Source organism: Podarcis gaigeae (genome assembly GCF_964106915.1).
Source record: "Podarcis gaigeae genome assembly, chromosome: 2".
Taxonomy (NCBI): Eukaryota; Metazoa; Chordata; class Lepidosauria; order Squamata; family Lacertidae; genus Podarcis; species Podarcis gaigeae.
Genome location: NC_139679.1, coordinates 66,389,853 through 66,416,007, shown reverse-complemented (window position 1 = coordinate 66,416,007; position 26,155 = coordinate 66,389,853). Strand labels below are relative to the sequence as shown.

Below are 26,155 nucleotides of genomic sequence, written 5' to 3'. Positions count from 1 at the left end.
TGCTATCGCAACACCAGCCGAAGGACAGTTGGCTTTCTCCACTTAACAGAAGCAGAGACAGTGGTAAATTCCCAGCAATTGAGAATCTGGTATTGAAAAGTGACACTTTGCCCACTGAACAAAGGGTTATTCTTTAACCTGCTTTGTAACTGATTTGCTGTATCTTTTTTATTTAAAAAAAAACAACCTTCAGTGAGCAGGCATAAAGACCTCTACAACCTACAGAGATATTGGAATGAATTCAAATTGTTCTCTTTTCCTTCTTTTAAGTTAAGAAATGATCAAAGTTATATCCCAAAGCCTCGATTTTTTAGATGAACAAACACAGGTCATTTCTCTAACCATTAGAAAAACAAAACAATCATCAAGTTCAAGGCATTCAACCTCATCCTCAGTCACTACGGGATTTGAAAGAAGACAAAAACTAGGATGTGTACACAGGCCAAGTTTCACCTTGTATCACCTGTGCACTTCAGAAAAAAATTCAGATGTTTCCATGATATTTTTCTTGAATCCACGTCTCAGGTTCCAAGTCACTTCATATAAAATGAAGCTCTGTAGGCCAATTAACTATAATGGAAAATCTAAATATGGCAATATTTCCCCCTTTTGACCAAGCTGATGAAATTTACAGATGCAAGAGTTCCTCCAGTGCAGATTAGGCATGGCAAGTTGCAGATAAACAGGTCCACATTTTTTTTTTTTTTGTTGTTGTTCTTTAGGAGGGAGTGGGGAGGTTTGTTTCTTGCTCTTTCTTATCTTAAAACAATTAAGAAGTGTTTGAGTGGTATATATTCTTGATAGTACTGGTACTTTTTTTAAAAAAAAAAATGCAGCTTCACACTGGCCTTAGGCTTTACTACCCATGTTTGATGGTGTGCCTCACAGTTCTATCCTGTCCTTCATGCTATCTAATGTCTGTATAAAGCAATGGGGAAAAGCTATTCAGAGGTTTGGGCTGAATTGTCATTTGTTTGTGGATTAATATAATGCTCCACTTATTTTCAATCTATCCAACCTAGGGAGGCTGTGGAACTTCTGAGCCAATGCTTGAAGACTTTTTGAGGATGGATCAGGAAGAAGACTGAGCAGCAGCTTAATCCAAACAAGATAGAGGTCTTGTGGGTAGGAGATCTGGCAATCTTGAATAGAGGTGTTCAACCTGTCCATGATGAGATTGCACTCCTCCTAAAGAATCAAGTTCCCAGTTTGGGGGTGCTGCTAGATTCCTTGCTGTTCAGGTCCTGATGGTACTGAGGAATAACTTTTACCAGCTTAGTCCGGTACACCAACTGGCCCTATATGGAGAGATCAGACTTCACCTCATTTATCCACCTATATGATATATGGATTGGACTACTTCTGTCCTACATACAGAACTGCCTTTGAAGGCAGCACAGGTGCTTCAACTAGTATGGGATGTGGTTGTCCAGGGGGTCACAAGATCAGAACCCATTATACCAATTTTGTATTAGATGAATTGGTTACAAGTGCATTTCCAACCCCAATAAAAAGTGTTAGCCACTACTTTAAAGCCCTGAATGGCTTAGGTTCAGGTTACATAAATGACTGCCTTTACAGTGGTGCCTCGCAAGACGAAAAGAATCCGTTCCGCGATTCTCTTCGTCTAGCGGTTTTTTCGTCTTGCGAAGCAAGCCCATTGACATCTTAGCGGATTAGCGCTACAGCGGTCTAGCGGCTTCTAGCGATCAGCTGTTAAGCGGCTTAGGGGCTTAGGAAAAGGGTGAAAAAAGTGGGGGGAAACCGCGGGGACTCGCAAGATTTTTTCGTCTTGCAAAGCAAGCCCATAGGGAAATTCGTTTTGCGAAGCGCCTTTCGTCTAGCGGGTTTTCCGTCTTGCGAGGCGTTCGTCTTGCGGGGCACCACTGTACCTAACAGGAAATGTTGGTTACTGAAATAATTTTGTATGAGTATAAAGCCCGCTTCCAAAATGCTGATTCATTTTAAGCACAACAATGTAATCTGTTTTATTCACTTCTATCTCTTTCCATCATCTATGGATATTGTATGTTTATCTATCTGTGTGTACATTAAATCACCATTTTAATTGAGCTTTCATAATTATGTGATTTATTGCATCCAATAAACACTTTCAAACAGTAAATTGAGGGAACACCTATCTTTGGAGGCAATTAAGGTACCAACCCCCAACCCCCCATTTTTCTCAATTTTCATTATTGGGTGTAAGGGGACACAGTTCTTACCACCATATTACTTCCCTTTCAACACACACAAAATAATCCGAAGGGATTTCTTACTCTATATATACTTTTTTAAAAAAACTTCTCAGCTTTTATTTAACTGGCAGGATTTAAGGAAGACTAAATAGACACTGCATTTATAGAAGGGTGCAAATGTTAATCCCGATGCACAGCAGAAATTTAAGACTAAAGTTATTCTAGGTTGCATCCCACTAAGTAACTGCAACACAACTTCCCCTTCTCTCCTCCCCCCGCATCATCCCCAAATCTGCTCTAGAGGGATGAGGGAACTGCCAAGAGTAGTTTTTGAGCTGTGGGAACACACAGAGAATAGGTTTCACTGTGCAAGAAGTTGTTCTGCTCACACAATCACTTAGTTGGATATAACTCTGACTCTAAAACCCTTTTAAAAAAACCTTACTTCTAAACTAGACAAACTTTCACTTTGCCTAGGCATAAGAAAGATATATATCAAGGCTGCAATTCAACACAGTTACCTAGAGTAGGTCTCATTTAACTTAATGGGACTTCCTGCTCGATAAACATGAATAGGATTGTAATGCTACCATCATAGCAAGCCACTTCACTACAAGGAAATTCCCAAAGGCCCATGGAATCGTTTGCTTTTGCACAGAACACTATTCATTCAGGAACCCTAGTCATCCACAATCATGCCAAAGAACAGAAGCACCTTCCTTCTCAAGTCAGAACGGGTGTTTTACCTGGACACTCTTGTGAGCTATTTCTCCTGGCGTTGGCCAGTTTGTGGCATCCCCAAAGTCACCAACCTAGTAAAACAAGCAGAGATATCAAATCAACAGAGCATCATATAACAAGGAGTTCCCCTTTGTAAAACTGCAATATTTCTCCAGCAGGAGAACTTTTCATCTCCTTTAAAAATCCATATTAAGCACCTACTATTTCTGTCCTTTTTCATGGTGAACAACATTTCAGATTTCAAAGGCCATGACAGAGTACAGTAAATGGGCAGCGCCTAATCTTACATTCTCTAGAGAAGGGGTAGCTAGCATGATGCTCTTGAGGCGTTGTTGGACTACAACTCCCCCCATCCCTGACAATTGGCTATGTTGCCTGGGCTGATGGAAGCTGCAATCCAACTTTCTCTAGAGGCCCATTCATCTTTGACTTTGTTACCCTGTGACACCAATTGCCAGAGAGAGTAATTCTTAAGACTATTTATATCAAGTATTGAGTGCAATACAAATGTACACAAGCATTTAGAAATTAAAACTGCGCAAAACACTTTAAAAAGAGCAAGTGTGTCTGCTGTAGCATTGCTGGCTACATTTAATCTGCCTTCTTTAAATTCTTGTTCTCTTGTCATCTGAACTGTTCCTGACACATTTCAATGCTGCAGTTTCCACAGTCTTGTGTTCCTCCTTCAAATGCAATGGAAGGAGGGGCTTCAACTCAGTTTCAGCAATTAAGGAATGACTAAATGTTGTCATTGCAAACACAGTGCCACCTAGTGAACATTGTTTACACTAGCAACACAGGTGCTATGAAAGGTTGGGACAATAATTAATTCTGGGGGTGTGGCTAGCCATTCACATAAAACACCTATTTTGAAACAACTGCAATGGTTGCTGATTATCTTCTGGGCCCAATTTAAGGTGCAAATGGCAAGATTCAAAGTTCTAAATGACTTGGACTCAAATATCTGAAAATACACTTCATCTCATACCAACTGGCCTGGTCTTTAAAATCTTCTGGGGAAACCCTTTTGGGAGCTCCCACACCCATTGAGGTCTATGGTAACCAACATCTATGGAATTACATCCCCTCTGAGTTGTGTCTCACCTCAACACAGTTTACTTTTAAATGGCAACTGAAGACACACCTTTTCACCTTGGCCTTTGAGGAGAGATGAGGTGCATTGGGTATTGCTAGCACTTCATTTTGCTGTTGTTGCTGCTCCATGGCTTTATTGCTCTGTGTCTGTAGTCTAGACCAGTGTTTCCCAACCTTGGGCCTCCAGCTGTTTTTGAACTACAGTTCCCATCATCCCTGACCACTGGTCTTGCTAGCTAGGGATGATGGGAGTTGTAGGCCAAAAACATCTGGAGGCACAAGGTTGGGAAACACTGGTCTAGATTATATGGTTGTTGCTCCATTTTATGTTAATTTTGGTTTTCAAATGCATTTTTCACACCTTTAAAACTCAGTGGAGGGCATATTTATAAATGTTGCAAATAAACAAAAAACAAAATTAAATAAACAGAAATAGTGATATTTGGGGTTTAAATGACAAGAATCTCATACATACAATAAGGAGAAATCTCAAAGGCCAATCCTAATCGATTTGGCCCAGATTTCTTGCCTTGTAAGGATACTTCAACTGGGGCCTAAAAGCAGTTTCACATATTTTAGAAAGCGCCAAAAGCAGATATGCAAGTGCCTCACACATATTCCTGTGTGTGCATTTCAGCAAATACACACAAGCTCAACAGATGCACATGCAAGGAGCATTTGTATATTCTCCTGGAATAATTCCAGCTGCCCTGAAATAATTACTGTATTTTTCGCTCTACAGGACACACTTTTTCCCCTTCAAAAATGAAGGGGAAATGTGTGCGCGTCCTATGGAGCGAAGACACCATAGCCCCGCGGCCCTCTCCCGGCTGGAGAGGTAACGTGCGGCTATGGCAGGAGCCTCTATAGCCGCGCGTCACCTCTCCAGCCGGGAGAGCGCGCGGGGGGCTAAAGCTGCCCCTCACGACCCTTTCCCGGCTGGAGAGGTGAGGCGCGGCTATGGCAGGAACCTCTATAGCCCTGCATCACCTCTCCAGCCGGGAGAGCGCGTGCGGGGCTAAAGAAGCCATAGCCCCGCGATCCTCTCCCAGCTGGAGAACTGACGCGTGACTATGGCAGCAGCCTCTCCGCTGCGCCTTTCCGCTGCTCCCTGACCTGCTCTTTGGGGCTGGTGGTGGGCTTCCCCCCGCCAGCCCCAAAGAGCAGGTCGAAAGGAACCTGAAGCCTGGAGAGCGAGAGGGGTCGGTGCGCACTGACCCCTCTCGCTCTCCAGGCTTCCAACGTAGCCGCCTGAACGCACCTTAAACGGCACCTTGTTTTAGAGCAGGAAAACAAGAGGGGGGAAATTCTCCCACTCTCTGCGCAGTGCTTCCTGCTGCTTCGCTGAAGGGGCGCTGGGCAGAGAGCGGAAGAATTTTTCCCCCTTGTTCTCCCCCCTCTAAAACAAGGTGCGTCCTATTGTCCGGTGCGTCCTATGGTGCGAAAAATACGGTAAGTGGATCTCCAAGTCATTTGTGCATCTGTTTCTCCACACTGTCTGCAACATGCAACATCACCTTAAGATAAAACTGACTTGTACTATAGGTTTTATTTTTTAAAATAAGGTTGACTTTATTCTTATGTGGATGGGGATATGGGATGTGAAAAGAGAAGCAGGTTTGAGCAAGGACAGATGCTGCTTCCCAAGTAAGTATGGGAAGAAGGAATTCAGTCACTAGAAAAAGGAGGAAATAGCAAGCAATGATATCCTTACAAGACAGGGGAAGTTGCATGATATTGTACAATGGATTAGTCTTACACGGGGAAGATTTTGCTAGCCTTACACATGACACGGCATTTTTTGTTTTGCAAAATTGGCTGCATAAAGTTAACCATCACCAGCTCTCTCCCTTACTGAGCCAAGGTTGCTTGCTGCATTACTGCAATTATGTTTTCAAAGAGTAATATTTTTATTCATTAAACATCACAGTCTATGCCTAGGAATACCGGATGGCACATAAATGTTATAATTCAATGAACTTTGCCATGACTGACTGAACTTAAATTAGCAGAGCCTCTTGATTTGCAAGCACATCTTGAGCTTTGCCCTCTAGCAGAGCCTGCGACTGCAGATCAAATCAATGGCATATCCTGCTTTCAGCTGTTTTCATTTTCTAACCCTTGATTTTCCATTGAGATTTCTTCTGATCTAGCCTGAATTATGTCACCTTAAAGACCTCTCTAAAATTTGGGACAGAACCTGCATGTAAGGTGTCAAGTCCCCTTAAAAACTACATATAAAGTAAGCAAAAAAGTTGCAGAGAGGCCAAATGAAGCTGGACAAGAACAACACGAGAGAACACTTTTAGGAAGGAAGGCATTTCATTAATAATGAAACTTTATTGCCTACCACCCATAGCAAACATACAAGGGAAACTACTTTTATTATACTAGGGAAACTATTTTTGTTATTAATTTGTTATCACAAAGAGGGCCCCCTGCAACAAAATGTTGCAGTGGATCTCTGGTGCATGTGCCTGAGGGGACTATTTAAGTAGTCACACCCCATCTTTTGCTTTAATGGGGAATTGGATAAATTAATGGTGGGATGAAGTTAAACACAGCTACTAGTATTGTTGGCCTCCAGGACCAAAAATTGCATTCAGTACCAGAATGCCCTCACATCCTGCTTGTGGACATAAAAGGTAAAGGTACCCCTGCCCGTACGGGCCAGTCTTGACAGACTCTGGAGTTGTGCGCCCATCTCACTTAAGAGGCCAGGGGCCAGCGCTGTCCGGAGACACTTCCGGGTCACGTGGCCAGCGTGACATCGCATACCATACCATAAACATCTAGTTTGCCACTGTGCAGAACAGGATGGGTCTCTGGTCTGATTCAACAGGTCTGTTCTTATAATGCAGTCTCTGGTGCCCAGAAAAAAATAGCAGCATAAACCCAAGCCTACTCAGTACAGGTATAGTAGCTAAAACCAGACATGCAACTTCAACAAGCAAACATCAGTTTTTCTGATGTGCAGCATTGCAGACTGAAGCATTTTACCACAGACTAAAACTGCTCCGTGGGCACCAAGTGTAGCAGAAGGCAACCTATTGTACTGATGGTCAAGGAATAAACAGCAGAGTAGCCCAGAGGGTTAAAGAAACCAGCCAATGATGGAGGGTGGGAAGGATGTTGGCACATCTTCCCAAAAACAGTTAACAGGAGTTGTTTGTTACCAAACCAGTAACAGGCAAATTGAGTCAAAGCTGAAAACATATTTGCAAAAGGCTTTCCAGATAAATCTCCTGTCGTAAGGCAGAATCATCCATTCACCAGCAGCTGCACACAGATTAAGACATGTACTTGCAGACCACTAAGTGCCACAAGCACAGAACAGGTGCACAAGCAAGGAAAGCCTAAGAACAGATACACTAAAAAGGTGCTGATCATGAAAGTTGGAGCTGGAAACAAAAAATAAAGACCCCTAAAGCTGCCTTCAAGTTTTGTCAAGAAACCACAAGCAAGATAGCTCTGAGAACCACCGTTAACCCACATAATAAAACTGAAACAGTCCCACAAATTCATTCTGATACACAACTGAGTGTCACATTCCACCTCTTCACACACTTTGTGGAGTATTCACAAATATGAACATTAGTACTTGCCTTGCTTCCTTTACGTTGCCTTGGATTTGCAGCTTTCACCACCTTGGCTGGGGTTGAATGCTCTAGTGAGGGAAGAAAAGCCAAAAAATTAATATGCTAAGTTGGTCACTGAAGCGGTTTTTAGTCCCCATTGTATCACTCCATGCAATCACACTTAACATTCATCTACCTTCCAAGGAACGACCAGGTCAGTCTCTAAGAAAATCAAGTCTCTCTTCCATAACAACTGGGAAGATCAGTAGATTGAAACATGATATTCAAGTTCAATATGTAGAGCCATGACTCTACTGAGATTCCCCCCCCCCTTCTTAATAGATTGCTCTAAGCAGTCTGTACCCAGAAAACGCTCAATGTTCCATCTGAGAGTAAATGGACAGCATTTATCTTCAAATAGTTCTCACCCACCCATAGGCAATTCCTATGTTTTCAAGCCTGGCATGAAGAGGAGTTATTACCAGCTAGAACTGGCTTCGAAGGCCAGGCTGTGAACCTGCTGTGTCCATTCACTGCAAAGGAAGGAAAAATGCCAACTCTTGGGAGGAAGTAGGAGGTACTGCCCACTACCCAGGAGTGGGCAGGAGTAGGCAGTGCTTCCTACCTTCTCTCAATTCTTTCTTCAGAGGAGCCTGCCCCCTAGTGGAGGGTGTGACAGAGCATCCCAGTAGCTGGACAATGCCAAATTGGGAGAATACCTTTCTTTCACTAGTAAAATAATCCATGAGACCAATAATTTAAATCCCCTAAAGCTGCTGAATACAACAGCAGCAACAACAAAACGTATCAGAAGCAACTACCTAGAAATCAAAATCTCAAAATAAGCAGGCTTCCCCACGAAAGCAGGGCAAAAGCTAGCTGCGTAGAAGCCAGAAAACAGCAAGTTGCAGAGTACTCTCCCAAACTCTCCTGCCAGCTTCTATTACATTCCCTTAGTATGGTTTTCCCAGTATTTGGGTTGTGTATGGGTCTTCAGAAATACATCCTTAAACAGGGAGCATACAGTTTTGCTTTGTTCATCCAACAGGGGGGAAATGGTTGGTAAGAAGCTTACTGTGGCCCACCACTTTTTTGTGGATCAGCAACCAATGCTCAGAAAGATTTTAGGCAGAATGATACTAGAGTCTCTCCTGAACTTTGCTAGTAGCACAAAATCACCATTGCTGTAAGAATCCTAGTATGCAACATGTGCTAATGAAGGGATGGCGTATAGACTGCCAACATTATCCACAATATGTACCTCATGGACAGAAGGCAATTTTTTAAAGTGAAAAAAGGAACTCACTTCCAGGCTTTCCAAAAGCAGGGTGTCAGCTAAAAGATCTGAATTAGCATAGATACTTAACGCTACTAAAAATTACATTGTTGAGCAGAAATGATTCTATTATTGTATGCATGAAATGAGACCATAGCTGAGGAATATCACTCCTGTGTTTCTTAGTGATTGGTTATGGCCCTGGAACTGGAAGCAGGGAAGGCAAATTTGAGAAGGGCATGCAAGTGGGGAGGCTGGCACTGGCTTTTTGTTCAGTATCCTGATACCCTTCAAAGCACTCAAATTAAAGCCAGCTCTATTGCTATTCAGCACATCCAACCATAAAGGGGATATTTTTGCCGGTGTGTGTGTGCAGGGTGATTAAAATGTCCACATAGCAGATTTCAGCAACCCCTACCCCCATGCACACATGGGCAAGTCCCGCCAATTTTAACCTGCAACAAATAAACTAAATCAGAAAAGACCAGTGCATGAAAAATAAATTGCTATTTTGACTTTGTACCATACAAAAGTCTCTGGTTACAGATCAGGAACCGCTGCTGGGAGAATCTAGTGTAGAGGAAGAAAGAATGCTAAAACCTACAGCTGAACAATACCTTCACTGGAGCAATAAAAGTACTGCCCAACTATGGATTTTGGAGGGTTTGTTTCATACAGACCAACACCGCTACCGTTGCTCATTTTTTCACTGCAGTGTTACTGTTCATTTAAAAGTTGTTTACAACATAAAACTTGACACTGTAGTAATTCTTGTGGCTTGGTTTTATACAAATTCAGCATATATAGCTTTTCCTTCCATGACATGTTTATGTGGATTTTCATAGGCAGCTAGGAAAGTGCTACTCTACACATGAAGAAACAGTTAGACTAATTAAAGTTCATTAACATTTCCACTGTCAATACTGTCTTCCTGCTACGTGCGCCTGTTTCTAAACTATGTGAGTATCTCTGAGGATTAAAGTACAGAACAAATCAATCCACCTCATGGGTTACAGAAAAGGAGTTCATGATTGAAGGAAAATCTGCTTTCTGATCCCAAAGAACTCAGAACCCCGAGGGCTAACAAAGGAGCAAACCCCCAATTAACATGCCACAAAGTGACCTAGAGCAGTGTTTCCCAACCGGTGTTCCGCGGCACACTAGTGTGCCGCGAGACTTTGCCTGGTGTGCCGTGGGAGGGAGGCGGGCTCCATGTGCTTAGAGCAACAGGCTGCCGCCCCAAGCCTCGCGCGCCCGACGGGAGCTCCTGCCGGGTGCGCAAGGCTTGCAGACACTCGCCCGAAGCACGGGGCACCCTCCGGAGGGCTCCGCGTGCTTCGGGCAACAGGCTGCCGCCCCAAGCCTCGCGCGCCCAGCGGGAGCTCCTGCCAGGCGCGCAGGGTTGCAGACACTCGCCCGAAGCACGGGGAGCCCTCCGTAGGGCTCCCTGTGCTTCGGGCAACAGGCTGCCGCCCCAAGCCTTGCGCGCCTGGCAGGAGCTCCTGCCGGGCGCGCAAGACTTGCAGACACTCGCCCGAAGCACGGGGAGCCCTCCGTAGGGCTCCCTGTGCTTCGGGCAACAGGCTGCCGCCCCAAGCCTTGCCGCCTGGCAGGAGCTCCTGCCGGGCGCGCAGGGTTGCAGACACTCGCCCGAAGCATGGGGAGCCCTCCGTAGGGCTCCCTGTGCTTCGGGCAACAAGCTGCCCCCCCAAGCCTTGCACGCCTGGCAGGAGCTCCTGCCGGGCGCGCAGGGTTGCAGACACTCGCCGGAAGCACGGGGAGCCCTCCGTAGGGCTCCCTGTGCTTCGGGCAACAGGCTGCCGCCCCAAGCGGCATATAGTCAATATAGGCACAGAGTTAATTTTTTAAACATTTTCTAATGGTGGTGTGCCTCGAGATTTTTTTCATGAAACAAGTGTGCCTTTGCCCAAAAAAGGTTGGGAAACACTGACCTAGAGGAACAGCTAATTTCCCTTAACAATGAAAAGGCTAACAGTCCCTGTTCAAAACGAGAAAAAGCAGAAGGCACTCAGAACCAGCCAGTCATTCTGCCAAACTATTTCACAAAAATGGAACGGGACACTGCCACACGAGACTCTGGATGATCCTAGATGATATAGTAACTTGCAGGGAGTTATTCACAACAAGCGGAGGCAGCAAAAATTCAGACTTTGCTTGGTGGATGGAAAACCATTCCAATGGTTGGTTTCCAAGGGTGGCCACCTCCAACAACCACTGCTGAGGATCACTTTCTAGGAAGCGTTAAAAAAATATGGGCAAGTTTTCCTAGTCTGTCAAGAACAATATAGCACTTCTTCCCAAAAGCAGACTGAGCTTATGGGGCAATGACAGGAGCAATCGGCCATTCACCCTCCAAAATCATATGAATTAAACAGTCTTCTGCTAAAGTGCACACAATCTTTAATATCACCTGGCTTAATGAGATAAAGGCTGTGATAGTCACAAGAACCTATTGCTCCCTAGAGCTTTCTTTCCCCTTCCATCCATTCTGAACTCCCCCCAAGGGAGGGGAGAGGAAAGCCATAGTTTGAAAACCACTGGGCTAAACGTAAAACTACAACAACCTACAACGGTAGAAAAAGACTGCCATTCACCCCTCTGAACAGGTTTTAATTAAGACTTACTTTTTAATTTAGGGAATGATATTGCATTCCCCAATTTTGTATGGTTATGTAAATGTTGCATGATAACATTAGCAATAAGCAAAATCCAGTGATTAGTACTGTATATGAACAATAGTATACCAACTCCTGTTTGGCATGCAACTCTCTGCTGAGATTCCAGGAACCAAATCCACTTAGTGTGGTAAAAGCCTCCCAGCAATACTGTCAGGCACCAAACTAGGAATTCATGCTGTAGCCCATGGGTAGGCAAACTAAGGCCCAATTGCTTTCTAAATCCAGCCCGCAGACAGTCCGGGAAACAGCATGTTTTTACATGAGTAGAATGTGTGCTTTTATTTAAAATGCATCTCTGGGTTATTTGTGGGGCATAGGAATTCGTTCTTTTTTTTCTTCAAATATAGTCCAGCCCCCCACAAGGTCTGAGGGACGGTGGACCGGCCCCCTGCTGAAAAAGTTGTTGACCCCTGCTCTAGCCAGTGTTTCCCAACCTTGGATCTCAAGCTGTTTTTGACTATAATTCCCATCATCCCTGACCACTGGTCTCGCTAGCTAGGGATGATGGGAGTTGTAATCCAAAAACAGCTGGAGACTCAAGGTTGGGAAACACTCTGCTCTAGAGAAAACAGCACATTATTGCTGGAGAACTAACTCATAACTTTCATAACCAGTTCATCCACTTGATTTCTGAAGCAGAGAACAATTTGCATGTGTGAATGAGCAATTGCATATACAAGCGTACAGACAGAACTTTTAATATTGTTTTAAATCAGTGTAGATAATCAAAGTGTTAAGCGATCAAGTGATGCAAATGTCTGTGTGAGCCATTATGTGGGATTCTATTACCTAAAAAGAGTACACAGAGCTGTAACAATTTGTCTCCAGTTACATTCCCTCAGGGGGAGCATGTTTAGGGCCACATGCCAGCAATGAGTAGAGCCAGAATAAATTTGCAATGCTGCAGGTTAACATCCTTTATTTGTGTTCCCATTTCCTCCATTTTTATATCTGGTTCACGCTTCACGCTTTACCTTTTCCAACAGCACAGGGTTGAAATATGCGCACCTGCATCAATCCATTCATTTTGACTCCACCCATTTCCATCCCTGCCCCCTCTATCATCTCTCTCTCTCTCCCTTCATGCTCCCCGAATCCTACAGCTCACTGCAAGCCACAATGCATAAAAGTAAGCGATTCCCAGAGGGGCTGATTGAAGACCAACATTGGTCTGCAACAGCTGTATCGTCAAATGAAAGTAGGCCAGGGGCTGGGGAAAACTGGTTCCCCATTACTACCTATATATTATAGTTTATGTTCATTTATATTGGGCTTGTTTATAACAAAGCACCTAAAAACTTAAGGACTTCTTTACTACTGGTACAATACTTTATCTTTATTACTCTTTACTACTTTTCTACTGGTCCAATACTTTCATGTTTTCATATCCCCACCAAGGAAGAGATGGTTCAGGTCCATCTTTTCCGCTGATGCTCTCCTATAGTAGAAGCTTTGTGCAATGGTGGACTCCTTTTTGTTTCATTATATTTATACACCACTTGATTGTAAACAAACACACAAGCACCCAAAATCCAAAGTGGATTTTTTTTTTTTACTATGCTTCTAGTTTCACTTTTAATTTAATTCTCAAAGCATGATGTGCTGTTGATGAAATGAGAGATTAGAGCATAAGGCAAGGGAGTAAAATTAGGCAGATGAGTGGAAGCTGTAGTTCCCCCCTTAAGCCTCAAGGAAAAACAACTATTATCTGGCAGAAACCATTCCATCAGGCTACAGCAGCAGAGGAAGAAAAGGGAAGCAGCCAAACTCCCACCAATTCTCCTGGAAGACCAATTCTATTTGGTTTCTCCTCTTCCTTCAACTGTTTCGCCCCCAGTTTCTCATTGTAAGAACTACGTAACATTATAAAGTACTGATACCTGAGTTTGCTTGCTTTCCTGTTCCCTCTCCATCACTTCTTCCCTTTGTATTGCATATTTTGGAGTGTAAGCGAGAGGGGGCAGGAGCTGTCTCACTTTTGACTGATTGTTAAGGCTGCATTACTATAGCTCAGTTGATACAGCATGAGACTCAATCTTAAGGTCATGAGTTCGAGTCCCATGTTTGGACAAAAATATTATTGCATTGCAGATAGTTGGACTAGATGACCCTTGTGGTCTCTTTAAACTCTACAATTCTATGATTCTACTATCCCAACCCCACTCCACCCCTCTCCTTCCTACAGCAGCAGGGCTTGATGGAGTAGCACAGCCACCTGCATAGCTCTGCTGCTTGCTCACACCAGCTAGGGCAAAAGGGGAGGGCTTAAGAAATGCCCCTTTGTCGCACCTCCTCCCAAGCTGATGTAGCAAAGAGGCCTGGATTGGGCCCATTTCGGTGACAGGGCAACAGCAGAGCCTATTCAAGATCCAGCAGATCCTGTGCCAGCTTCTAATCACCCCCTTTGGGGGGTTTCCACTGGCTAGTGCTGCAGTATAGCTTGTGACTACTGTCCAGTTGCACTGGAGCTAGGCAATGCAAAGGTGGATAGATATTTCCACTCCATACAAACCCCTCCAGTATAGCAGATCAGTGGTTTGAACTGTTCTGTAAATCACAGTTCTTTAAACAAATATAACCTTAAAAGAAAACTTTTTAAAAGCTGACATAATGGCATCCAGTAAAACACCTTACAGGGTATAGGTATCCTGCAACTGATGTGTAGTGTAATTTTTTTTGCCACAGCTGTTTGCTTTAGATGTTGTGAAAGCCATATTGATAGCATTCCCAGTGCTAGAATTCTCATGAATGTAATGTAATGGAATTCCAATTTGCAATGGTTAACAATTGTAAAAAAGAAAAGAAAAAAAGCTTCTCTGCCACCCCATACCAGGATTTGTAGTAACTCCCCATGTAGATTTTTAGTGGTAAATGCAGATCATTCCAATGCAGTGGGCAGCAGGCTCTCCACTGAGCCATCTTTTTGCCTCTGGCTCCACCTCAGCCAGTATGCTGCACCTGGCTCCAGGTGGTGGATTCTCAGGAATCCAGTTAACAGAATAGATTCTGAAAGTCTGAAGCCTGCCCACCTCTATTGTGAATTATTCTAAAGTTCTAACTTGCCATCAAAATAGCTCACAAAAAGCATCTATAGACCTTTTATCACCAGATGGCAGCATACTGTAAATGCAGTACCAGCCCTTTCAGTCCTGCACTAACAAGGCAGATCTACTAAAAAAACACCAGTTCCAGAAAGATATAGAGGAGCGCTTATAAAAACCAGTCTGATGTTAGCAGCAAATGCTTATTTAGCACACATGCATGGACAGACACACACACACACAGCCTCTAAGCTAAAAGCAAGGGAAAACAAATAATTTACATGCTCAAGGTCATATGCTCAAAGGATTTCACTCTCATTCTAATTCAAAGGGCACCCCCCCCAAACACCTTTTTAAATTCAGCTAGGCTAGGTCACTGTGTCTTTTCAAATCAGGCTAGAGACGGAAAGACAGAGAAAGAAATAATAGCTTTTTGACAAATGTACCTCCTCACTTGCAGCATATTAAACTGGAAAACAACAATTCAGTGGGAAATCCAAAGGTTGATTGCCTTTCCAAAAACAGGTAAGTTAATCAATTAGCAGCTCTCTATATCTATAGGCTATATGCCGTATCAGAACCCTGCATTTGCCACTGTAGTCTAATCTGGAAGCACACACTCAAGGTAAGAGAAGCTGTTAACATAGGAGAGCGGGAGGAGGGAATGCAAGAGTGGGCTGGTTTCGGTCACTCCCGGAAGAGAGCTGCAACCCAGCTGAATGCCACGTTAGTCCTTCCACCTGTGCCTGTCTATCATGACCATGGGCAGGGACTGTATGACATTTCTTGGGAAAAGCTACATATTTTTCAGCTGTCACAATGCACCTCCATGAACACAAGATGCCGGCTTCTAACAACTATCCTCACCTGGGCAACTTCACAGAGCTATGCTCAAGTTCACCCAATAGCTACAGCAGCTTAACAAGTCAGCAGCAAAAAAGTAATTGAAAGGTATGGCGGTCAGACTTTCTTTATACTCAAAATGAATAGCGCCTCTTACAAGCAACGTCTCTCTTAAGCCAAGAAGCTTCACTGTCAAGAAGTTGTACCTCAAAACAGTGTTGCAGTATGGGAGTAACTGCCACACAAGTCATTCAGGGAATGAACGCTAGCGAGCATTCAAAGAGGGGGCATCAGCCTAAAAGCATTGCAACCTTGTCCTGAGAGAGAAAGCAGGTTTTTCCACAGAGCCTTAGCTCTGCCTCCCTGTGCATATACAGTCAGGCCTCTAATGAAAAGCTCGTTAACAGTTAATTATTACCTATTCAGATACATGATCTCAGCACAGAGGAGCAGCCAAGGAAGGAGGAAAATGGTCACATGACCCAAATCTTGTTCTATGAAAGCAGAGTCAACTATATTTAGTGCTATAAATAATGCCTACATTCCCACCCTCAACCCTCCATGACAACCCAAAGAGGCCACCTATCTCTGTCCCACGCCAAAGGAAAGCCAATCTCCTCCCTCTTGTCAGATATCTTTCATCCCCTTCTGCCAAGGTAACTGGCCTGTGCCCAACTCTGCAGAGAATGGTGCACTCTGCATATGAGTGACAGGCCGCAATCCAGCAATGCAAGGCGATCTGTTCTACTTCTTGGCCCATGCAAATGAGAGCAACAAGTTCTGCAGCAGCCACTGTGATAAGGAGAGCAAAAAGCGCAGAGGGTTTGGCAGCCGAATTCCAGAATCTAATTTAAAATGCTTGCAGTTCCCTTCGGAGCCTCAGAGAGCCCGAGTGACCACTCTCCCTTTTGCAATGTAGTAGCAGTGCCTTAGCAGTTTTGATGCAGGTTCATTTTCTTCAGATAGATAGCATTCCATACCAGACACAATCCTACTTACTGCTGGAAACTGAAAACTTAATATGCAAAGACAAGCAGTTCCCATTCAGGAAGGGTACCATAAAACCATACAAAAATAAAGAACTCAAGCAGAAAAGCGTAACTTACATTAGTCACAGACAGATTTTTAAAATCCCATAACAGGGCCGTCCAAAGGTCAGCCATGCCTGGAAAGTAACAGAGATGAAACCCCCGGATGCATTATTACAATGTTCTTTTTGAACAGTTGCTATTAGGGCATTTAAACGAGCAAAACATAGCTCTGAAGCATCCTAAAATGACTTAGGTGTAAGCAATTAACGACACAAGACACAACTCACAACTCACTCAAATATCTGAATGATATAAGCAGTGTAGAAACCTATACTGTTCAATAATATATGTTTCTAATTTTAAACACTGGTTAACTGGATTAACAACAAAAAAGTAAAGCAGAAGAAAGCAGCAAAGCCTGAGAAAGTTGCATTCTTTTGGCATGCAAAAGAGATCCTCTGTGCCTATAGCTCAAGTACTACCTAGTATGTGTCCTAGTACTAAAAAGGAAAATTATAAATCAATAGCAACAAAACTTAGTGTAGCAACCAATAAAGTTTTTGGTACAAATATATAATATAAATATACCATGAAATATAAATCTATTATAATCCAACATGGATAGTTGACAAAACACAACCATCACTGCAAAGTTAACCTCTCAAGTGCCAGTATTTTTATATATCCATCTTCCAGCTTTATAGTCCTGCCAAAAAGAAATCTGATGTAAGGACGTGTTTCAGAGCTTTAGTGGCACCACTTAGAAAGCCCTGTCTCATATACTTACCACCTGTCTTCTCACAATAATAGGACAGAAAGCAGGGTCCCTAGCTGAACTTAAAGACTGAGGTGGTTCATTATGCCTGGTTGTTTGGAATCAAAATATGCTTTGAACTTGCTAATTCTGGTTGGCTAACTCCATGATCTGGGATTTGAGGTCTGTGAGCCTTAGGCTGCAATCTTAAACATCTGAGTAGACCTACATTAGATTCTACTGTTAAATGTTCCATTGAAGTGTCAGAAACCCAGGATAAATGGCCTCTTTTCTTTCTGTTTTTAGATTAGTTTTATGATTTTTTAAAGTTTCACACAACTTTTAATGTTTCATGGTCTGCAGCTTTCAGATGTCCAATTGCTGTTGCTGCAATTTTTAGTGCCTTGCTTATGTTTTTTATTGTTATATTTTGTGATTTTATTACATAAACTCCTCTCAATCGATTTACACAAAGTAGCCCAATAATATATAAAATAATTTCAGAGCTACTTCTGTGCTTGCATTTTCTATCTACTCTGCATTAAGCTTTATGTTCACTCCACCCTTGTCTCTACAGTGGTGCCTCGCAAGACGAAAAGAATCCGTTCCGCGATTCTCTTCATCTAGTGGTTTTTTCGTCTTGCGAAGCAAGCCCATTGACAGCTTAGCGGATTAGCGCTACAGCAGTCTAGCGGCTTCTAGCGATCAGCTGATAAGCGGCTTAGCGGCTTAGGAAAAGGGGGGGGAGCGAAAAAATCCCGCGGGGACTCGCAAGATTTTTTCGTCTTGCGAAGCAAACCCATAGGGAAATTCGTTTTGCGAAGCGCCTCCAAAACAGAAAACTCTTTCGTCTAGCAGGTTTTCCGTCTTGCGAGGCATTCGTCTTGCGGGGCACCACTGTACTTTATACTCACAATTCTGTGATGGTACCACAACCAGCTCAAGATCAGAAAGCATGGTTCAAGGCCAAACAGAAGAATCTGAACCTGGCTACCCCAGAGCTAGTTCTCTGCAAGCCACATCATGATTTGCAAACCCACCTCAACTCATGGCTTCTAATTCTACTTTGGTAGCCCACACATAATCTTCAGAAACCATGCTAGACTGTAGTTAAGCATTCTCAACTATGGCTGACCATGATGTCCAAACTGACTATAACTATGCATTAGGATGGTTTCTGTGTGCTGATTTTCACAAACATTGCTTTCTTTTTTCAACTTCTAAGAAAACCCAGTTTGGAGATGAGATGCCTTTGAAATGAGGAAACTGTGTGGAAGTCCCGAGTTACGATGTTGTTTTATTTATTATGGTAGAGTAGACCTCCCTTCAATCACATTCCCTAGGCAGTATACAAAAAATAAAATTAGAATGTAGCAAGTATTTCTCAAAATGATTAGGTAGTCTTGAGGTCAATCAGTTTAGGAGTATGTAAAGCAAAGCAAAAAGAAGAATACATACTACAATTAAGAATTGAAAATAGATTTGAAATTTTAGCAATTTGTTTTTACCAGTTATTCTCCCCCATCCATGAAATTATAAACAACACTGTTCAGATGCATTCATCCACAGTAAACCTTTATTTTCTGACAAGCTAGCACAGCCTGCAAATTCAAATGAACAGGAATCCTATTTACTGTATGGACCACACAGAAAATTTGGAGAATCTGGAGATTAATAGCGGAATCTAAAAATACAAAACTGATAGATTTTGGATTGACTCTGAAACACCTGGCTTAATTCTCTGCTCACCTACACATTCACTTAATTGTTCTGGACAATTTCCACTCTTGCTTTCGACACCCAAATAGTAAAACACAGTTCATCAACCACTTTTGTCATCAAACCCAATGACAAAGCCTTCAATGCAGATCCAACCTCCATGCCTCATTGCAATTCTGCCTCAAGCACACTGAGTGAGAGATCTGACTGCAACGTGGCAGGCATACTGGATGAACTCTTATGCCAGAGGCACCCTCTTCTACTCCTGCGTGCACTAAAGAACTGCTGGCTGTCCCACAGGCTGGCCACCCAAGCTGCAAAAGATGACCAGTTAAATACCAGGTAAATTATAACTAAACTACTATTCATTATTTATTCTTGAAGAAAGGGAACTCTCTCAGCTACACCCACTTGCCGTACTGATGCAGCACCAAAATTGGTCTGGGGCAGGGCAACTTACTATGGTGTACCACGCTACAGACCTAGAGTTCTCAACTGCACTGTGGTGTGGAGGGTTTTTCAGTACCTCCCCAGTCACGTTCAACCCACTTCCTGCTGGGTTTAAGCCAGCAGCAACTACTACCCTCTGTAGGGGCAGCAAATCCAGTAGGACAGTCCAGAAATGAACTGAATTCAGCGGTTTCCAAAATGTCCTCAAGGAGTTTCCTGTTGGCATGTCCAGCACACCAAGCCTTCGTCTCAATTGCTCAGGAAGTTAGCACAATTGTTCCTAAGGGTTCTCTCTCACAGGGCAGAGCCTGGTCCCTGGTTTACCTAGTAACTTAGCTAAGGAAGCAGGCAGCAAGACTACTAGAATGCAGGTGGTAGAAGGCTCACATCGAATATGACTAAACACAGGTAAAAGTTCACTACTGAGCCTACTCTGTAGCCATAACAGCAAGGAAACACTTCTCTGCTAACCATCACATACTTGGGAGTGGTGTCCAGCAGAGATATTCCAAGCAGCTCATGGCTTAGTACCACATGAAAGGATTCAAAAAAACCTTCAGCGCCTGCTGTAACATGTTTGCTAAACATGTTGTCAAGACAAAATCGTTTACCTTCACCTTCATCAGAGTCTAGATGCCACAATTATGGCAGTTCAGTCCGAGGATGTGTCAAAAGCACTGTCTGATGTAGCATTGCGGGATGAATTTCAGTTGATGCAGCTTGAAAATGCAAGACAAGGTGCTTGGGGCTATGTAACCTACTTTTTGTTCACTTGATCTTTACCACTCATGGCTAATTACTAGAGATGGGGAAGATCTCCCAAGCTTTCCTCAGATTAGCATGGAAATTACCAGGGTTTTTAAAGAGAGAAATGGAAGAACTCTGATGAACCTGGACACAAACAGTCTAGCCAGTTATCCATACTTTGCTGCAATGTGTTACGAGGGACCTGAACAAATTTTGCAAGCTGCAGTTAGAATTCTAGCAGCTACATTTTAGAAAAACTAGGATCTCTAATTAGAAATATGATTTCTGAAAAATAATAATAAAAAAGACCTTTACTGGCTGTTCATCAACTTCCAATATCAAGTCAAGGTGCTCACTTTTAAACCCTTCACAGCTTGGGATCTAGGTATCTAAAACAACACCTAGTCCCTAATCAATATTTAGTGACATTTTCCACCAATTGGAGAGGGAGATGGAAACTAGAGAAAGAACATTTATGGCTGTGTTATAGTGTCTTTGGAATTCCCTCCAATGAAACCCACTTGATTCCTTCTTTATCTTTTAAGTGCCATGCAAAAACTTTATTTGTCAAAGATTGATAAAAATATATCAGGTATTTTAAGCTACCTATTCCTATAATTGACAGTACTTGACACTACTTGATGGTTTTAATATTGCTTTATATTTATTGTATCTTAATGCACAGAAATACCATTAGCCACCCTGGGAACCATTGATGGTAATATGAAAATATTTTTTAAAAAATATATCGAACCTATTTAATAATATGGTTTGAGGCCAGCTCCAAGCCTGTTTAGCATCTGGACTGGTGACCAGAGAGCAGCAAAACAGCTACAATCTCCTCTCTAGGAGCCCATACAATCATGTTATCTGGGTCGTTCATTTTACAAATTATTATAATTACATGTCAATTTATGATAGCACCTCATGCATCAGATGAAGCAGACTTTACTCTAAGAAAGCTTATCCCACAACAAATTTGTTAGTTTTTAAGTCTGTTTTATTTGATGCCGCAGACTAAAACAGCAATCTTTCTGGCCATTATTTTTGTAAGGCTTGCAACGTTTTATCTGCAACAAACAATGAACTATGAAAAGGAGCTTAATGCAAGTTTTCAAAACAGCCCATTATACTGATAGAGGGAGAACCTTGCACATTTTTGCTGAGTCAGCCTACATCGCTAATCGTGGTTTAAAACCATGTGGCACTTTATAGCATTTGGCTTGTCTCTCTCCATACACCAGCTGCAGCTTTAGGAGCCATCTATGAGCCCAAACCATAAGAAAAGCTCAGTTTTGTTTGTTTACAAGAGAGTAAAGATTTCTAACAGCATTTATGTCCAAGCAAAAGTAACTGAATTTAGGTATAGCTCAAATAAACATTTCTTTATCTCCACTTTGAAAAAGCTAACATCTTTTGAAATGTATTTTAAAGCAGGGTTGGAGAACCTGCAGCCCTCCAAATGTTGCTGGATTGCAACTTGAATCAGCCCCAACCAGCATGGCCAATGATCGGGGATTGTGGGAGACGTAGTCCAACAACATCTGGAAGACCATAGGTTTCTCCACCTGCTTTAAGAAACCATCCACACCCCTTCTCCTTTAAAGAAACTTTAATAACCATACTGTGTCATCAGCATCAGCAACCAATTCCTCAAATTCACTAACATTTGAGATGGATACTATTCAACCAGGCTAAACACAAAAAACTGCATCAGAGCAGTTTGTCAGTGAGGCAGCTTTAATGTTACCAAGATAACAAACATGAAATAAACTCTTAAATTTTGCAAAGACAGACAAAAGAAATTCTCAGAACAAACTGCTGCTTGCTTTCTGGCTCATGCAAGCAACTGCAAACTCAAAAGGGACAATTAAGCAAGGACGACCAGCAGGGTCTAGAGTTGTTGCCCAGCCAGAAATAATCCCAATCCTTACTCCTTCAAAGCCAAAGGATATCCAGAATACTCTCTAAGTACAGTGAGCAACATCCCTATAATGCATTCCCATGCCACTGGAAAAAAATATCCATACGATCAGACCGATCATGTGGATCTTTTCCACCTGACCAGCTTTCTTCCATGAAAAAGATTAGCAAGCAGGTGAGCAAAATCCATGTGGTCAGCTTGCAATAGCACACTATGGCTGAACGGTAACTGGTTTTCAATATCGTGATATATCACCAGCTAAACGTCACAATATTATCAAGATATCAAGATATCTGAAATAAAGAAGGAACCATGCAGAGCTGAACAGGACAATGTCCTAGCAACTGTTACTACTTAAGAGTCTAAAACTGATATTATCAATCACCTCATGGTCACTTTCATCAACAGGCAAGCCAAAAGGCATCCAAATGAGACTTTTGGTTTTCGACTTGCCTACCAAATTGTACTATTCAGGACAATCCAGAGGTATGGTGATGAGTCATAGTGTATAAAAATAATCTGGGACTGCCAGATTGCCAGCAGCCCGGCGGCGGCAGAATCCACAATATCACTACCACAAGTCCTCGCAGGTCACCTCCATTACTGCTGCTACTTTTTGCCACTGCCACCGCATGGCCTTACTGGCCGCCACCTCCCATTGCTGTAAAGTCTTGCAGGGTGCAGTTAGTGCCATCACTCCCTCACAGGCTGCCACCAGTACTGCTGTCATTTCCCATCGCTGCTGTGAGGCCTTGTAGGTTGCTGCCGTTACTGTCACCACTTTTTGTCGCCACCACAAGGCCTCGCAGGCCGCTGCTACTGCCCCCACCTCCTGCCACCCCTGCAAGGCCTTGCAGGCCACTGCTGCTACTGCTGTCACTTTCTATCGCTGCCACTGTTTGTGCCACCATCGCAACGCCTCACAGGCTGTCACCACTTGTGTCACCAGCTCCTGTCACCACCACAAGTACTTGCTGGCCACCATTGATTGTGCCACCAGCACAAGGCCTTGCAGGTTGTTGCCCATACGTATCACGGTCAGGGTGAGCTGTTTCTGCCACTGCTGCTTCTGCCTCCTAGCAGGCCTGGTGGCAGTACCAAATTATTTGTATTCACTATGACATTGCGATGTTTAGCTGGTGAGCTATCGCAGTGTTGGAAACCAGATATCACCTAGTCTTTACAAATGTTGTGATTTGCAATATATTGCCAGCTCAAATAATATAAAATTATCACGATGTGAACAATTATATTGATAAACTGCCCAGCCCTAATGCACACTTTTATTCCAGAGATAATGGCTCCGACACGGGGGGGGGGGGGGGGGAGATTAGACTTTGCATTAAGGTTACACAAGTATTCCAAGTTGACCTTCAAGGATGTGTACAAATAAAGCGACAAAAAACAGGTTAAGGCAAAGGCTTTCACAACTCTGCAATCCAAGATCCTTTTAACTACAGATGCCTGGAATTTAACCCACGGCATTCTGTACATGGTGCACATGTGCTACACAACCAAGTTCTGCACTCCTGAAGGCCACAGCTTTTATTCTGCAGAAAGCATGCAGGCATTTTAATATAAAAGTGAACATGTATGTGTATGCACACCATACCTAGGATTTATTGAACAGACAGAAACCACTTTTGGAAAGCCTGCCTTAGGAAGTTCAAAAGAATATGGGCGAGGTTGACATAAAGCCAGAGGTCCTTTGGCAACAGAGCACAGAGAGCCCAAGCTTATCAGCACCTTTAAGCAAACATCAACTTCAAATGTCAGCCCACAGAATATCCCTGTTGTGTTGTTTTTTTTTCCTTTCTTGAACAGAATATTCCAACCAGGACCTAGCACTTTTAAAATGACAGCCACTTATTTTAAAACATTATCTGCAAAGTAGTTTTGTTAGGGGAGTTCTTACACTTGAACACTGAAAAGGGTGACCTCAATCATCCAGTTAAGCCAGTCAGCACCAGAGGTCAATCTCCAGGAACTTTGATGACATTCTTTTATAGTTACACTGATTTTGGAATCTGCTGCCAAAGCACCTGCTTCATTTTACTTGAAGGGATGGCTGGTCCTGCCTAGGAAAAACGTGTAAGGTGATGGGAAAATACAGATGCTGGCAAACATAGCCAATATATTTTGTTTGTCTGTTTGTTTTTTAAAAAGTCAACAAAAGACACACAATAGTAACATTCAACAGGCCTCAAGTGACTGCTTGAAGGACACACCTTCACTAGCTGAGCCCCTGCGAGTATAAGATTACAAATTTACTATGCTGGTTACCAGCAACTAACACACTCCATCTAAGCAAGATAGCACTTTCTTTGGGCTGCATCCACTATAACTGGAACAGACGCAGATGGGACATTGTTAAGAACTGCTCCTGCAAAAGCATATGTTAAAAAAGCAAAATGAGCCCATTTCAGGAAAGCAAAGAACCTCCATCACTTTTGTTTTAGTTGCCTCAAATGCAGCAACCTGATTGCCTCAAGTTTCTTAAGAGGCTCGCAAAGCAAGACACTGTCAGGACAATGGAAAATGTGGGGGCTTTGGCTTTGCATCTCTCTTTACACCAAACTTTTCAACAGTGAGTCACATCACTGATCTCCATATTATTCAACCTCTGACACTAGGGAAATATGACTGCTATTGAAAGTCATTTTGTTAATTCAGGAACATAAAATGCATTATGCATACTTTGATTTACTATTGAATGGTCATGTCTGGTGTATTAAAAATAGTTTACTCAGACAATAATTATAAACTGATTTCATTATTTCAAGTTTTTCTTACAGATGGAGCTAAAAGCCACTGAACTGTAAAGGAACCTAGCAACTCTTTGATTTTGCCATTTTATGAGAAGTAGGAAAAAACAATAAAAGCAGAAATCATGTGCATTATAATGTAGTTATTATTTAATAGTAGTTAATAGTACAAGTAGTTATTATTTATTCTGAAAATTATTATGTCCACCAGTGTTAAGCAGACATCAAGCGCTCATTTCCACAAAAAGAGCAGAGAAAAGAAGATGAGGGGAGAAAAAAACTCAAAGAAAATCACATCCTTCAAGGGCAGCCCCATAAACCATTATGTAGTGGTAGTCTAGACATAAGGTGCTATTTAGCTCCTAGCTTTCATATCTCAGTTTCTAACACTGCTCTCTGCCTTTTTTGATTCATTTGCAATAGCCTGGTACACAGTATTAGAAACTGGGATAGGAATGTTAGGAGCCATGTGGCTCCTGGGACCTGGGTTGTGGGCTCCAAAACAAAATGTCTAGGTGCCTTTTGAGGGGGAGGGTGGAAACCAAGCAGCCTTGCAGGGAAAAAAATTAATCTACCGGGCGAATCAGATGGTCTGCAGGGTAGTGCGGCAGCAAAAGACACATCTCGCGCTACCCTGCCAAACATCTGATTCACCCAGCAGCACAGCAGCAGAAAAAAAATACTTGTTTATTGCTGCCAAGTGAATCAGGCGGTATGCAGGGTGGCATGGCTGCAAAAGATGCATCTTTTGCTGCTGCGCTGCCGGGCAAACCAGGAGTTTGGCGGCATAGCGTGGTAGCAAAAGACGTGTCTCTTTTGCTGCCACTGTGCCTGGCAGACCAGCTGACTGCAGCCAGGCAGGGGGAGATGCTAGGCACCAAGGATGGCATCCAGACATCTCCATCCAGTTGCAAAATGCCGGTTGGCAGTCACAAATTGTGACTGGTGCCCAGCGAATTTCCAACACCGCTGGTGCAATATCAATTTTAAACATATACAGATCAAAAGATGCCTCACAATCCCTTCTTATTTTGTGTTAGGCAATACAGTGCATTAAGATTCAGTTTATAATCAAGTGATATGACATTCACGCATGCTGCAATTAAAGTATAGGCTTGTGCAATTTGTTTTAAAACAGCAGTGCTTTTAGCTCATTTTAACACACACACAGAGAGAGAGGAGGTTGAGAGGTTAAGCTATGGTAGCTATTATGTCCAAACTTTGATTTGAGTAAATTTACCTGCAAGCAAACCTTTAAAAACACAATGAAACAGTAAACCATAAAGATGCTACA

The 26,155-nt window shown here is 42.8% G+C and overlaps 1 protein-coding gene and 1 long non-coding RNA gene across 5 annotated transcripts in view; both read right to left on the bottom strand.

Annotated features, from left to right (window-relative positions):
* The window catches only part of LARP1 (La ribonucleoprotein 1, translational regulator), a 66,535-nt gene that overhangs the window by 24,226 nt on the left and 16,154 nt on the right, over positions 1-26,155 (bottom strand). For all 4 annotated transcript variants that reach the window (XM_083728719.1, XM_083728717.1, XM_083728720.1 and 1 more), the window contains exons 2-3: positions 7,640-7,701; positions 2,945-3,010 (exon numbers count right to left, since the gene is read on the bottom strand). In XM_083728719.1, coding sequence (XP_083584845.1) covers positions 2,945-3,010; positions 7,640-7,701 — 128 coding nt within the window. The remainder of the gene's footprint in view (positions 1-2,944; positions 3,011-7,639; positions 7,702-26,155) is intronic.
* Positions 17,597-22,932, bottom strand: LOC310839827. Its single transcript, XR_014561676.1, has 2 exons — positions 18,152-22,932; positions 17,597-17,827 (listed from the first exon to the last, which is right to left on the bottom strand). It is a non-coding gene; the product is annotated as an uncharacterized lncRNA (long non-coding RNA).